The following is a 16,066-nucleotide window of genomic DNA, read 5'->3' on the forward strand; positions in this document are numbered from 1 at the left end:
TGCACCATCGGCAGACAGCACACCAAACAGCAGCATGGGAACGTATCACATTAGTAAAAGCTGTCATCTTTTTTTATCTTGTTGTCAAGCTCATACAGGCCAAATGCAGGTAGAAAGCAGAAGCAAACACAATGCAGCAATAGGTGCTGGGAAGCTCAGTGTAAATGTATCCCAAGAACGAGAGGTGACACACGCTATTCCTTGGGGAACACCATACAGGATCATAAAAAACCCTCTGGATACATGATGCATGGAAATCCAAGGCAGTTTAACCTGGATGCATACAAGTGCACTACCGCAAGTTATTTGCATGGAAGGGTTTTGCCTTCCCTGAGTAGAAGAACAGAAAGGGCTGCAAATAGCTCTCAACAATACAGTTACTCTGTTTTGACGGGGCTTACATCATGGACCAGAACAACTGCCAGCCCAAAGAGCTGGATGTCTCCCCCACTGCAAACAACCCCGTATTCTCCAGCTGACAAGCGCTGGTTGTTGTGTAGTAGACATTAGCAGTTATGATGGAAAAATGGCTCAGAGACAGATGATGCAGACTGTCTTACTAAGAGAACTAAGCAATCCTTTGTCATTGGAAACAAGTCTTATTTGGATGTTTCACTGCAAGTGTTTTAAACACGGGTTCAGCAGTAAGGTCATCACATCTACCACCTACTCACAATTAATTTCTAAATTCCCAGCAAACCCATACCAATGGCTCATGGTGGAGAAGGACACCTACCCACACCTCCCACTTGGCATCAGCTTACACCTATCAATTTAGTTCTTCGTTTGCACCACAGGAGAGATACATAAGGGCTCTCTAAATCCAAATTTGAACACTAATGCTTTTACAATGAGGCATTCACATGATCCAGCATTTTTCTGAGGGAACAAGGCAAGCTCCAACACTTCTGGAGGGCTTCACCATGCCTGCCCCGTTCTGTCTCACACCAGGAGATGGACATCCATCCACTCCTGCTGTTCGCTGGCACTTGGGGAGGTGGGGGAAAAGCTGCCAGGGAAGGAGGAGTAGGGGAAAGGCAGCTCAGGAAACCAGATTCCACTTACGCAGTTCACAGCACAGCCTGCATAGTGCCTGTTTGACTGGAGAAGAGACAAATACAGGAAAAAGGATTAACAGCAACCATACAGGAAAGAAAAAAAGCTAATGGAAGAAACTTCAGCCACAGCTGAGAAACCAAGCTAAGAAACAGCCAAGATTGTTTCACCAGGGAACAGGGGATGACGACGACAGCAGCACCAAGTATGTGAAAGGCAAGGAAAGAATTGGAGCAAAAAGCATGAGTTGAGCATGTAATAAAAATGGAATACAACGAATGACTTAGAAATCCTCCTTAAGGAACAAGCTGGTATCTAGCAGGCAAGTGATTGAGTTTTTATGGCTTTAACCTTTTTTCCTGAAGAAGCCTATTTCCATAGAAGCACAGCTTTTGAACTGCATATTACAGTTCCCTCCAAGGCAGTCATCTATCTTGATAAAAGTCCACCAGTACAAGCCAGGGAGTGATAATACCTACTGGATAACAGGGGTAGCAGTCGATCACCAGTAGAAAAACCCTCCAGCATCAGCATTCCTAGTTGTGTATTGACAGCTTCTCTGAAAGGCGGTAATTCAGTTATGTCTGGACTCCAGTCACCTGCATCCAGACATGTGTCTTTTACGAGTGACAAGCACGAAATCCTGCACCTCCTGCAGAACGTCCCATAGGCAACAGCTTTCCACCGCAGTCCATCTCACATACTCCAGATTGCTGCAGTCACACTCTCCAGCACACCCAGGGCTTCTAAAACTGGGCACTAGCGGTTATTTTTGAAAAAAAATATTTCCAGCCATTCTAACCATCTAAATCTTAAACCTTTCAAGCTCCTCCTAACATGAACTCTGTTAAATATACTATGAGAAACAATGGAAGTTATTAAAAAATAGCACGCAGCTGGTGACCGAGTGCTACAGCAGAAGTTGCATAATGAAATAAAAATTGTGCCAAATGGAGAAAGAAAGTCACAGAATAATGACCCTTTAAAACTTAAGCTATAGAACAAGTGAGACGAATTTTGGAAGGGTAAGTAAGGGTGGAGCAGGGAGAAGGCAAGGGGAAATAATTCTAACAGACTCAGTCACGGAGCAGCAAGGGACGTGTACATGGCACTTTACAGACAGGACATGCCCGGCAGAGCCAGTCTGCTTGGAGGTATTTATAATTCACATTCTGTCATCTCGAAGCAGTGAAGAAATGATGGACATCAGGAAAACGAAGGACAAGAAGGGACTGTAACTGTAAATGCTCTGCAACACATCTACTGTTACACACTGTGCTGAAGACAGACCAACCCGAAGCAGCACATATCCAAGGACTTCTTGCCACATCTACAGAGCACAAGCTCTTTTTGGTCAGAGGCCAAGGATGTGTGCCAGGAGCAAAAACATCACAATCAAAGCACAACCAAACTCTTAAGTGTAAAGAAAAGAATAACTGGATAGATGACTCAGTTACTGAAACACAAGTCTGTAATAACATGCGTATTGAACACTGAAAGACGCATTTGCTTTTTTTTTTGAACTCTGATCATGCACTGAGTCACCACACCAACTCCTGCTTCTATTGTTCTAATAGACTACGTTGGAGCTGGATTAGCCAAGAGGGAACCACGTGCCAGGCTGCCAAGCCCACCACCAGTGTTTTCCTCTCACCAGCAAGTTCATAAGGATTTCAGTTACAGAAGAAGCAAGTCACAATTCAAATCTCCCCTGTTGTTCTAAGAGACAGAGGAACTAAAGCTTCAGAAGGTCCCAAACGCTTCAGAAAAATCTCTAAGGTTTGTTCTGTACAGATGTTTACAAGATTAAGGTAGATTAACCCACCATCTTTCAGAGGCATTACACGTATCTGTAAAGTATTGTAGCTTGGAAAGTCGTTTCACTTCTGGCAGACCATAGGTGTAAAATGAAGATTCACCGATTATCCGTCACTGATATATTTATAAACTTTCTTCATCCCATAAGTGTTAGCTGTCATTTTGAGAGATTCCAGATTTGCCCTTTGCTGACTAAATTTAAACTCCTAGCGAAGAAAGACAGCAATGTAAACTCCAGTACGGAGAACTGAGATAACATCCCTACCACGCAGGGTACACGAGATGGCTACAACTCCGTGATGCTGGAAAGCTATGTTGGTAAACAAGATGCAAAGAAAAAATAAAACTACCCTGTCAACACACAAAAGATACACACACACACTCCATGATGGAAAAAAAAAATCAAGACATGGGTAAACTCAATATTCCAGGGCTTTGCTGGGATAGTAAATCTGGAGAATGAAAACCCTGAAGGGAATCAACACAAAACTAGGAACAACATCCCTGATGCAAGTGATGTACACCAAGACAAATCTTTTTGCCTCTAAGGCAGATTCACGGCATGTGAAGACATACTGATGCCAGAATAGTTAAGTGACATTTTTTTACCAATACCAGCCCTGTTTCAACCATGAGAGTTTGCCAATATAGCTGTACCAGAGAAGTCTTTATAGTGCAAATTAACCTGTACATGAGGCCAAGTTCACTTCTGGAATAATTTCATTAATACCATGTGATGTAACATCACTGCAATTTGGCTCGAGTACACTGAAGAGCCCTTCAGTAAATAAGCTGCCTGAAGTCAACCCTGGTGCTAAAAGTAGGTTTAGTTACCCAAGAGGTAACACCCTACCATGCTCAGACATGTTCCCCTATGAGTCACTCCTATATGGTATACATTTAGTCAAAACCAATACAATAGTCCAGGAGAAAGCCTTTTATATGTTAACAGCAGCTTTTTCATTCCGTGACGGATACAGGTGTTTTATGATGGTTTCTTTATAAAGGCACTGTTCAGCTGCAAAACCCAGGTCACTGGTTTTAAGGTCAAGGAACAAACATGGTCTCACTGAACCTCTGTCCCCTCCATCAATATCTGTCACTGTTAGGGTTTATCAGCAAAAAAGCTACTCGGCAGAAGAGGTTTGCAAATTAGAAGAGGCCGCTGAGTAAAGCCTTCTGCCTGCCTGATTCGTCACCATACTGGTGGTGACGGGCTAGGATTTCTAGACCCTGCCTGTCCCAATCTCCTTTCCCTTTTGCCCTGAATCCAGAGTGGGTCAGATACAGTGTTATGCCAGAGTGCCAGAGAGGGGAGAGAAAGAGGTCTGAGACACAGCAGTTAGAGATGCTTTTGCTCCTCCGGAGCCACAGCTCTAGACAAACGCAATTCTTTAAGACCAGTAACTTATGATGCAACTTGCTCTGATCAGACAAAGGTTAAAAGCAGAATACGGGAGCGCTCTGCATTTTGCAACAGCAGTTGGTGCTGGTTAAGCCCCTGGGAGATGTCAGAACAGGCTCCCACCGCTGGGCTGCCAGGAGCAGGTTTCTGAGGATCAGAGAGTTTTTACCTCCTCTGTGGCTGTCACTATCAGCTGTATTCAGACACGTTGCCCTGATCCTCCCCTACTGAGAGCGAATGACATTGGAGATGTGTATGCATCACTTCTGCAGGGAAGATAGCACGTGGATTTGTTTTGAAAGAAAAGACATACTTGCACAGAAAGCGTGAAAAGCCATTGCTATAAACCTACATCACAAACGGATCTTAAAAAGAACAGTGGTCAAACAAGAGTATGATCAGCTGCTCCCTGTACAGCAGAAAAAGGGTATTTCAGAAAGCAGAAAGGCAGCAAATGTAACAAACAGTTATAGGAAATACACTCCTCCGCAACACAGAATTTACCTTGCAGCAATGAGCAGTGCAGGCTACTGAAGGCAGAAGATGAGCAGCACTGCACTTGAAAGGAATTCAGCATTTATGCAGATGCAATTGTCTGGTGTTACCAAAGTATGAGATAAAACATGACAGGCCGCTGACAGAAGCCAGGAAAAGAGCTTTCCTGCAGAGGGGTTACTGCATAATTAATCTGTAACAGAGGCAAGCAGGCTACCTCTGAACAGCTCTTATTGCTTCGTCTGAAAACAGGACACTGCACAAGCTGGGGCTGACCTGGTGCAGCAAGTCTGCGTCAAAGCGTGAACGTTAAAACTATTGCTCCATTTCAGGGCAACGGAGCATTAAGAGATCTGGAAAGATTGCTGAATTATAAATATCCTAGATTCCTCCCTCATATTCTGTGACACGCAGGCACAGCCTAGGCAATGATGGGAAGAACAGGAACTAGGAAGAGAAGCACAAAAAGCATGATGAAAACACAACCAAGCTGGCAATCCTCTCCCCAACCCATACACATGAGAACAAAAAATCCACTGAAAACAATGATACCACACCCAGCCTCACCTTTGCTGTTTCAAGCATGGATAAAGCCTGAAAGAATCTGATACAAGGCAGGGGAAAAAAAGTAATTCTCTAAGCCTGAGTTTTTCCAGACAAACTTTTCCTTCCCCCTCTCCTGGCCATTTGCGTTTTTATTTTGATGAGCAAGATTATCCCTTAAGGACTGGAAACAGAACAAGGCAGTCGGAAACCTTCGGCAGGGTTCACTCTGGCCTCCCCGTTTTGTACTCCTCACATTCACCACCTGCATTTCAGGAGGAATGAAAACTCCACTGGCAGGTGGGAGCACAGGTAGGCATGTACTGACCAGTCTTTCGTGTGGCAGCTGGCTGAGGGAGTCTCTGTTGATTATTAACCCAATATCCATTAGCGAAACATCTTGCCACAGCCATTTCATACAAAGTTTTATTCTGGAAGCAAAAGTGGAGGTAGGTGACTACCCCAAACTGAAACCCTGAGGCCACATCCCTTTCACAGGGTCTCCTATTACCAAGTTCCTTGATCTGCTTTTCCATTGCAAAGCCAGACCAGAGCATAATGTTTGGTAATTTCTGAAAGGCACAAACCAAGACCTTAAATTTCATTTTCTACGTGAATGGTAAGAGAAGGGACTTGCCTCATGGAGGCAAACATGCAACTCTAGAAAGCGGCAATCCCAAAAGAAAGCTTTCTAGCTTTAGTTGTTTATTTCAGAGAGCACATTTCAGGCTAGTTACCAACCATGTGCAGGGGTGATGGTCTCTGTAAGTCTCTTTCCAGCCCTTCCAGGCCAGTAAATCCATACACTCTTTTCCTTCCTCCCATGTAAGCATGCTCAACTACTTTCAGGTTGAACGGACCAGGTTCATTTCTTATTCAGAATACAGCATACGGCAGTAAAAGTATTTTTAGCTTCAGTCCCATCTCCTACTACAACACGGGACCTCCTTCAAGGCCTCCTCTCACCAATGAGCTATGATAAATTCAGCCAAAATCCTGTTGTCTTGCCAGCTCAGCTACTTTCTATCCACAGGGAAAGTATCCGTTACACAGACTGTATATGCTATTGCTTATCTAGAACATCCTGTCTCTTCCACACTTGCCTCCTTCCAACCCTCTAGTCTTCATGTGCTTCCTCTTTGTTTTCTTCCTCATCTCCATGACCCCATCCCATTTCCTTGATCTTTCCCTCATCTCAGCCTTCAATTGAGCTACATGAGAGACTCATGAGAAGCATGTGAAAATGACCTCCATGATGATCAGCAATTTCGAATCCTGCAGAACAATTCCCTTTCTTGCTCATCAGATTAAAAATACACCAAACAAGAAGGCTGTTCATCCAGTGAACACAGGCACAACTGTTTGTCTAGTGGGAAGTGCCTTTCAAACCCAGGCACTAAAATGAGATGCCGAGTCCCACTGTATGGTACCAGAGAGATCATGATGCCAAGTCCGGAGTTACGATAGCAATGTGTATGGTCTCTCCCAGCAAGTGCACTTGGCATAATATGAACAAACTGCAAGAAAAAAAAAAGCTAATTCTGCAGGGTAAGCAGCTGGTACTGGGGTGGGGTAACACATCCAGCCACCTGAAATAACACCTGAAATAATCACCTTTACAGCACAGATTACTGATATGAGGTCACAGGCTGTTACAGAAGAAACAAGCTGTTCCAAGTGTTGGTCCAGTGCACTCCTAAAGGCTTCTGTTTTATTATACAATAAGCCACAGCTACAAAGTGATTCCTGACCCATTTCAGAGCAGGCTGCAAGCCCGGCGTGGAGCTGGCAGCCCACAGAGGATGCAGAACATATCCTGTTTGAAAAAGGGAGGCTGCACACCGAGCCACATCCGCCTGTCCTTGCACGGAGGAGACCCTGCAGAGCCAAAGGCAGGTGGATGCTGCCAGAGCTCTCCATCCCGCTCTGCCAGGCTCGCAAGCATACAGGCTTGCCCTGAAAGAGAGGGAGGTTTCTCATCTGAGGGAGACACTGGGTTCTTTCCCGAAACACTACCAGCTGTAGCTTCCTGCAATAAAATAATAATAAGAAATAAATCTGTACCTGCCTCATTTATCTAGAAGCTGGTACCAGAACAACTTGCCATTGGCAACTTATGGCCTATTAAAATACCAACCACTGTGCAGCGAGACCACAGGCTCCCCAAGGCATGCATGAATTCCTCAGAAATACAGCTCCAAAGCTAGAGTCAACACTGATGGCAGCTCAAGAGCACAAAGAATAAACAGACTGGAAGCCATTTAGGTTTTCCCCTGTATTTCAGAAATAAGTACATGTCTTAAGCGGGGGGAGGATGACCCTCTCATACCTCCCCTTGTCCTCAGCCAGAGTTGATAGTATTGCCACCCTTAAAATCAAGTGGGCCATAGGGCCTCAGTCTCAAAGTAGAACATTAATTTCCAATGAGTAATTTTTTAAGCCAAGGGCTGCTTAAGTCACACAGATAAGGCTGTTGCTAAGAGTTAGCTGTCAAAGCTATGCCAGCTCAGAACAGGCGATGAGGGGGAAGTCTGAAAGCCGGCTGTATCCACACATATTTACTGATGCTGTACACACAGCGTATCGGTTACAGGGCTTTAGATTACAGCTTCTGGTCAACAAAGCAGCTCCTGCCTGAGCAACAGCAGGCGGAACAGGAGTCAGAGCATTAACAGAGACTGGTCTTTACTCAACAGGATACAGCCCCCGTGGCAGGAAAGTTTTAACGTAATTCTGCCCGTCTTGTGACAGGCTCCAGTGCGGTGACCGATGACAGGAAGAGGCAAGTCCAGAATGAAGTAAATCAACCCACCCCGAAGCCTCTGCGGTCTGTCGGACCCTGCAGGTGTAGCAGCCAGAGCCCAGAAAAGAGGAAAGAAATGCTCTGCAAATTCAAAGCGCAGCTTAAGACAGTTTGTGCCAGGGACCTCGCAGTGTTGTATCACTTTTGCGCTTTTCCTACCACTCAACTTGCCAGAGGTTAATCCTCATGCACAGCTTCTGCTCTCACAACTTTCACCTACATTTAGCTAGACTGTTGCAATGAAACCCCTTTTTCTCATCTTTGCTGTCTAGTTTGTCTATATTTGTTTCAGAATGCAAGCAGTGCAGGTACTATGCCTTAATATTATCTCGAATTAGGTTATGTTTTATTGCAAATCTTTTCTAGACGCTGTATTCAAATGCCTCCTCCACTAACACCCCCAGCCCACTCCTGAGGCTGCAGCCAGGAAAGAAAGATGTTAGCATGTGAAGCTGCTCTGGGGCATTAAAACTCACTCTCTCGATCTATATATTAGGAATATGTTTATACATAGGGAAGCTCTACGTTTTCAGACATGTTTGCAACAAAAGCACTTTTTAATACGTTATAGCTCATGTGGCTATAGCCACATGCTCTAGCAGAGGATAGAGGCAAGCACACATCACCCTAAGACATGGAATTGGGAGACCAGTTTAGAGCCACAACCAAGTTCCTTCCTCTGTCACACCCTGGCAATCCACCTCAAATCAAGAGGCAGAACTCAGCCTTTTCTTTCACTACAGCTCGTTTTCTTCCCCTCTTGGGGATACTGACTCTAGAAGAAACTATTTAGTTACCTCTTTTAAGGCAGATGGTGGTGAAGATTTAGATCTCAACTGGGATGAATCAGACCTTTAGTCTCTGATTAACCAAACAGTTAATAATTTTCCAGTATTAAAGAGCCAAACGTGGTGGAACTAATTACCTGAAGGATCCTGTAACATCAGGCACAGTGACTATTTACGTGAAGACAGTAAATTAGTTGATTTCCGACTCTCAACACTGAGACACAGCTGCATTTCTGAGCTGGTAGGACTTGCACATCCCTTCACAAAGGTTTCTGAATCACCCACCGCGTTAGCAGGGCAATGCTTCTCCCCCTTTACTTACATCCTACAGAAGTGAAAAAGTGGTGTGTACCACTAAGACATAATGATGCCTTGCATCCTGCCAGCCAAGGAAAGCAAGTAGCTTTAGGCCTGTACCTACATAAGGATGACAAAGCCATACTTACACAAAAGCTGACCTCAGTCCACTTTGGCTTTCTGGATGCAGATTTACACCAAAAAAAAAAGGCAAAAAGAAGCATGTAGTGCAGGAAACGGCCTTTCACACTTACTCAATTAAAAATTGCAAGGCTAAGAACATTCTCGGTTCAGGCTGCGGCACTGAAATACTCGGAGGCCAGACCACCCCAACAGGGTCAGCCTGCCCAGATTGAGCCTGCACGCAAACAGCTGCTGGGCTGTGGAAGACTATACTCTTTGGTTCAAATTGGTGCAGGAGTGCCAGGATCAGAAAACCAAGCTGAAATGCCACATGGGCTTGGAAAGGCATGGTCCCAAAGGGAATACAGTCTGAGTGGCTTCAGAAGACAACAAGGAAGGTGGGAAATGCCGTCAAAGTTTCTCAACTCATGCAAAACAGTCTTTCCTCTAGAGTCAGCCAGGGGCTTTCAGAGTACAATCCCTTCCTTCAAATCCAGAAATACCAGAGTGAAAGCCATTGGCACGCTAACAGAACAACGTAGGATGAAGTGTCAGGAGTCTGTGGATAACACCTGGCTTTCCACTTCCTTCACATCATGCACCGGCAATGCTCACTGCCAACACACTGCCAGAAATCAATCAGCACCGAGGTAAAGAGCATCTGGCTGTCACTCAACATTAACTGACACTGTAAGCGGGGGGGGGGGCGGAATTTAATCAAGTTTTCCTCTTTTACAATACCCAAAGATGTACATGTACAAACTACATCAGCCTGGAGCTTTAGGCACTCATTTGGTCATCCAGGCTCTTGCCTGCACTGAGACACGGATCCAAAACCTCCTGATGAGCTTATCGTATCATCTCTCTAGGAACAAAGACACACGCCCCCCCCAAAAAGCTTCAAACGGGTACAAAACGCAGCAGCCCATCTGCTTCACAAAAACGGTTGCCATGAATACATCCCTACTGCTCTGTGCCTGCTATTTTTAAAGATACTTGGGAGGCAACTGAATTCATGGATGGTTGTGCTATTTAAGTATCTGGATTAATACTATTCAAGGAATATACCGGTACTTCTCCATAGGGAAATACAGCATGTGCCTGGCCTACACCTGGCTCAGATGCATTTTCAGAAGACCAACTTCCGTAATCCAACAGGAGGGCGATAAACCCACAGACAATAGATGCCTTTCACGCAGAGCACTGTAGACTGAAACAGGTGAGTCTTATCCTCAGAAGCCCCACCAGAGCATAAGTAGACTTTACAAAGGAAAGGGAAAGAACAAGCAAAAAGGTATTTACAGCTGCAACTTTAGTCACTAAAATACCCATGGTTTAATGCAAGGCCTGAGCACAGCAACTGTGGAAAAAGGGTACCTGCCTGCAAGAATAAAAAAAACAAACCAGAAAACCCAACAGAGGCAGATCCCCAAAGCCCAATGTGCTGACAGGACCTGGACCTTTTCCAGAGTGCCTTGAATTCCTAAGAGCGTTAAGTCTTAATGGATTTCAGACAGGTTCCCCTCCAGCCAGGCTGCTTTGCCCCAGCCCGGGCAGAGGAGGTGTGAGCCGCTCGCAGCCCAGGGGCTGTCCCACCAGACCCACGGTACAGGGCTGCAGCAGGGACCTGTAACCCAGGCTGAAGTGGACTTGGGACAGGGACGGGCCAACGGGAGCTGGCAGGACAGCCTCCCACTTCTGCTCCGCTCACAGGGCAAATTAACCTGGTGCCACTGAGCAACTCATTAGAGATATCATATCCCCACCTCTCGTCACAGACATGCACAAGCTGCCAAGTAACTCTATTGTAAATAACATGAAAAATCTGTCTCTGGAGATTCTTATATTCTCAGACAACACTCTTCTTTCCACATCATAGGTCACTTAATCCTTGATTAAGAATCCTTGTTTAAGAAAACTGATTTAGTGTGTCCTAGGAAGGGTTCCTATACCTACCTTTCCCCCCTCACCCTGTTTACAGACTCCAAATGTCATGGGACACCTTGTTCAGCTCAATTCGCAGAAAACTCACGGGCAGAGAGAGCTACTGGTCTGCGCGATCATGGCTGCATATCTTCTATTGCCACAGACCACAGAAGAAGCCCAAATCGATTGCAGAGCAAACACCAGACTTTTTACATGAGCAGCTCACATAAGATGACCTGACAGACATTACAACTCTAAACACAACTGGTTTTGGAAGTGGTTGATTTCAGAGAAACAATCACTAAATAATGTACAGACTTCTAACACAATATGGACACAGCACCTCCTTCCCTTTAATCTTTTCCCCGATCCAAAGAGTATCAAAAAGGTCATGGAAATGACTAGAGGAGTATAGGGCAGAGCCAAGGCATGATCCAGGAGCCTCTCCGCACGGTAACTCTTCTCCTCACCGTTCCTGGAAATTCATCCCTCCTGAAGTTTCTCTAACTGTAATAGGGGAAAATATTTGGAGAAGGTCAAATGACTCAATACTACTGAGACCCATAACTTTTCAAGCAGGAACGGGTCTCCATGTGCTTTCAGTTAGGGTACAGACAGGTTAGGGGAAAGGTGGCAAACCCAACAGCCTACTTCCCCTTTGCTCGTTTATAAGCAATCAAGCTGGTTGAGAGTAATGTATGTGTTTGGTTTAAATTACAGATCATTTCGCTGCTGGAACACATCTGCAATGCACCGTGCTGAGCGAACTGCTGAACCCCAGCCAGCTCAGAAAACAACCCAATGCAACCCAAACGGCTGGCAGCATCAGCAAACCCCGGCGATGGCTCCTCAAAGCTCCTTTCAGGGACGAAAAGGAGAGGGAGATCGACATGTCTCAGCACAGGCTTTTCCTGAGACACCCTCCAGTTCAACTCATTTTATTATGACTCCAGGAAGCAGAGGGGTTAATTTCTTTCCAAGTTCACATACTGTTTGAATTCCTTAGATAAGCTGCTTCCACCAAACCCAAGGATCTAGCCTCAGGGGAGAACACTGTAAGGAAAAGCTCTTTTGATAGATTTTCTTCAAAAGAGAAATTAATTCAAAGTCCATTTTTGGAGGTGTTCCACGCCCATGACTTCTGTGGGCTTCAGATGAGTTTGCACTATGCCTCTGGAATTAAAACCAAGCTTTGATCAATGCCCTACCACTTGTATTTGCAAGACAGAAATGCTTTATGCTTGCCCAATAAAATCTTCTCTCCTGAGACGAGAAGGCTCAGTGTGCAGCACCACAAAGAGGAAAACCAGACCAAACCAGGCTTTAGCTCTGGGATAAAGCAGTTAACAGCTCGCACAAACTAATCCCATACCTTTAAAACTGAGCAGTCACTCAGGAAAGCAAAAAAACAAGTTCTGAAAGCCACTGAAGGCTTCCTTCACATCTTGAGGCAGAAAGCAAGCAAGTCCGGGCTGTTATGGAATTCGTGTTTGCATACTGCTGGTGATAATCTACGTGCATAGTTGGAAACAAAGCAAGTTTTTATTAGCAATTAGTAGCAGGAGTGGGGACAGACCTGCCTGAAGGAGTCAGAGAAATGCCAATAAAAGATGGCAGAACAACCTTACAACACGTGCAGCAGAACGATACCAATATGACGGACCACATTAAAAAGAAAATACTGCAGCTATAAACTTGGAGATGCAATGGCATTAGTTCAAGGAGATAAACTGTCTTCAACACTGACAACTTTGACTTTGACTCCAGGCAGCAGTTTTTCCTTGCACAGCAATTTGCAATGCAAAGCAAGTTACTTCCACTCTTACCAAGAACAGTAACTCGGAAGCAAACAGGGAGAGCAAAGTCGGGGAGGGTTGATTTGCTTAGATACAGTTTTCTACAGAGCTGAGTTTCAAGTTGGGCATGAAAGCCACATAGCACAGGGTCTAAAATAGCATGTGAGAACATAGGCAAGGTGTTGGGGGGGGTGTGTGTGAAGAGGATTTAATCCACAAACCCCTGTCTCTCTCAGGAGAGTGACCTTGCGCTCCCGCCCCACAACCCTGAAAAATTCAGTCCAGCTCCGATCAGCCAACACCACCCAGGTTCTGAGCTCTCCAGCTACGTCCTTCCACTGCTCCAGAGAATGATGTGGCATGTGGGGCCCTACAACAGAACTATTAAAATCCCATCGGGGGTAGGCAAGTGGTAGCCATATGCTAAACTGCTCAAGTGAAGAATAACCAGGGAAAAAAGCATGGCCAAGAAGCAAGTCTGCAAGCAGCTTCTTACCTGGTAGATAAGCTAGCAAAGTCTCCTCCATCTAGCAGCCTGATTTTGCAGAACAGAACCCCATTCACAAAGGGGACAGCAGTCAGCTCTTCTAGAGTGAAACTTGTCTGAAACTTGAATTTCTTCTTCTTCATCAGGAAAGCCATGGGCAAATTCAGCGTGGAAAGCCCAGGAATTCCAAACAAGATCAGGGAGGAGCGGCTCAAAACACACACAGACAAGCAGAGGAACAGCACTCGTCCCAGGCGCGCAAGCAGGGAGTAAATTCCAGTTCAGTTACAACGATGGCCCAGCTTCAAATGCACAATTCTCTTCTCTTTGGTGGTCGGATCTGGCTGTGGGATCATCGCCACGGCAGGCTTCAGGTGAGGAGGAAGAGGTCAGATTAAATCTCTGCAACATCTCCAAGGGAAAAGGGAGGGAGAGAAGTTGGTCTCAGCTCCAGACCAGCAGGAGCTGTCCCAGTTAGAGGCTGCCGTGCTCCGTCTTCAGCACAACCCCTCCAGAAGGCATCTCTCCTGGGAAGTCATCTTGAGTCTCCGAAGAAGCCGTAAGTCTTCAGGCAGCACATTCAGAGAGCTTCCAGTTTCTGTCTCCTCCTCTTGTGCAATTCCTTGATACAGGTCTTTGGGTCAGCCTTTGGGAGGGAAATGAGTAAATTAGTCCCAGACAGTCTCGGGCTCCTCCTCCTCCTCTAAAACCTGTTTGGATGGGTAATATTCAGCCCAGACTCATACCAGTCTTAAGAGGTATGGCCCCAATTAGCCTGGCCCCAACATCCTCTCTCCCTTTTTTGCCTAGAGCAAGCTTCACTGTTGTCATCCCCCTCGTAATTTTTGTTTTGCAAAGCAGCTAATAAAAATCTGCTCTATTTTCACCCATCATCTTCAGAAGCAGTTTACAGAGCAAGAGTCATCTAACATGTAGTCTAACAAGAATGAGCAAAGCTGTCTCAAGAAATGCAAAAATCTGTTTCTTTTCTATTTTTCCAACCAGCCCTAAGCATTAGCACCTGTATCTTATAAATGGAGAAAGCAGCACAGAGGGGAAAAAAAAAAAGCAGTCTGCTCCAGATTACGCAGCGTAACAACCGAATCAGGTCATCCGCCTGTCCAACAGACAGGCCCACTGAATATGCTGCCTTTCCCCAGCACCAGGTCCACACCAAGCCATGCCCCACAGTTCAGTTTTGGGGCTGGAGACAGTAATTTCATTACACATTTACGCAACACCTAGGCCAGGGAGACCAAGATTAGCATCTAAAGGGGACGAGGTTATGAACGCTGGGCAGTAAACAATCCTCACTGATACTGAGAATTAATGATGGCAAACCAAGGCAGGCAGAGCTCCTGCTGCCTGCACGGGTGTGCAGTTAGAGCCCCTCTCCCGCTCAGGTGGCACCGGGTGAATCCAGCCGGCTCTGCCCACTGCACCGGGGCCTGGGCACCTCCACAGAGGCCCCGCTCTTCTGCGGTCACCTCAGAGCAGAGTGAGCGGACAGACTGGTGACTACTCCGCACCACTGGACCCTACCATGAGCCATACTTGCCCCTGCACTGAGCTGCAGCCAGGTCTCAGCCTGCCTTCCAGCGCCCCCAGATCATGCACTGAGATGCAGACAGGTCTCAGCCCACCTCTGGGCCGTGTGGACCACGCACTGGACTGCGGTGAGGTCACCGCCCGTCCACTGGTACCCCTGGGCCACACACTAAGCTGCGGTAAGGTCTCAGCTCACTTTCTGAGCCATGCACTGAGCGATGGCCAGGTCTCAGCCTGCCTCCCAGCCCTGTGAACCACAGAGTGAACTGCAGCCAGGTCTCAGCCCCTCTCCCAGCCCCAGCGGCCATGCACTGGGCCGCAGCCCAGCTCTGGCCCCACGAACCACGCACCAAGCTGCAGCCAGGTCTCTGCCCCCCTCCCAGCCCAGGCACCAAGCTGCAGCCAGGTCTCAGCCCCCTCCCGGCCCCCCAATCACGAGCTGACCGTCGGGAGATCTCAGCCCGCTTCTCGGCCCCCTCCACCGACCTGCGGCCCGGTCCCGGCCCGGTCCGGTCCCTGCTCGCACCTCCTGCCCTCTCCTCACACGGCCGCCACAGCCACCGCTGCTCCCCACCACAGCCGCCTCTGCTAGCACTACGCCAACTGCGGCCGCTACGCCACCGGCGCAGGCAGCCACAAGGCAGAGCAACGCCACCGCCGCTCTTCGGGAATACCAATCCGACACTACGTAACCCACCTCCACCGCCCTCCTCCCCGGGGAGGGGGGAAGGGAGCGCGAGAGCGGCGCCGCCCGATTGGGCCAGCAGCAAGGAGGCGGGAGGAGCACAGAAAGGCTTTTATTGGTTGGTCCGGCACGGGGGCGGGGAAGAAGGCGCGGGGGTTGGAGGCGGAGGCTGTCGGTTCGAGCAAGGCCCGCCTCCTGGCTGAGGGGGTGGGCGGGGAGTGGGGGGGTCTGCGACGGCCTCAGCGGGGAGAGCGGTGGGAGGGAGGTCTAGGCAGTCGGGTTGCTGGCGGGCTGGG

General features: G+C 47.1%; 1 protein-coding gene across 3 annotated transcripts in view; it reads right to left on the reverse strand.

The window, feature by feature from the left end:
• Positions 1-15,809, reverse strand: part of EEIG1 (estrogen-induced osteoclastogenesis regulator 1) — a 38,021-nt gene extending 22,212 nt beyond the window's left edge. For all 3 annotated transcript variants that reach the window (XR_008469276.1, XM_054220579.1, XM_054220578.1), the window contains exons 1-2: positions 15,572-15,809; positions 13,547-14,183 (exon numbers count right to left, since the gene is read on the reverse strand). Coding sequence is in view for 2 of the 3 variants with exons in the window: in XM_054220579.1 (XP_054076554.1) it covers positions 13,547-13,692 (146 nt within the window). In the remaining variant the exon portion in view is untranslated. The remainder of the gene's footprint in view (positions 1-13,546; positions 14,184-15,571) is intronic.
• Between the last annotated feature and the right edge of the window lie 257 nt (positions 15,810-16,066).

Source organism: Rissa tridactyla, chromosome 14, assembly GCF_028500815.1.
Source record: "Rissa tridactyla isolate bRisTri1 chromosome 14, bRisTri1.patW.cur.20221130, whole genome shotgun sequence".
Taxonomy (NCBI): Eukaryota; Metazoa; Chordata; class Aves; order Charadriiformes; family Laridae; genus Rissa; species Rissa tridactyla.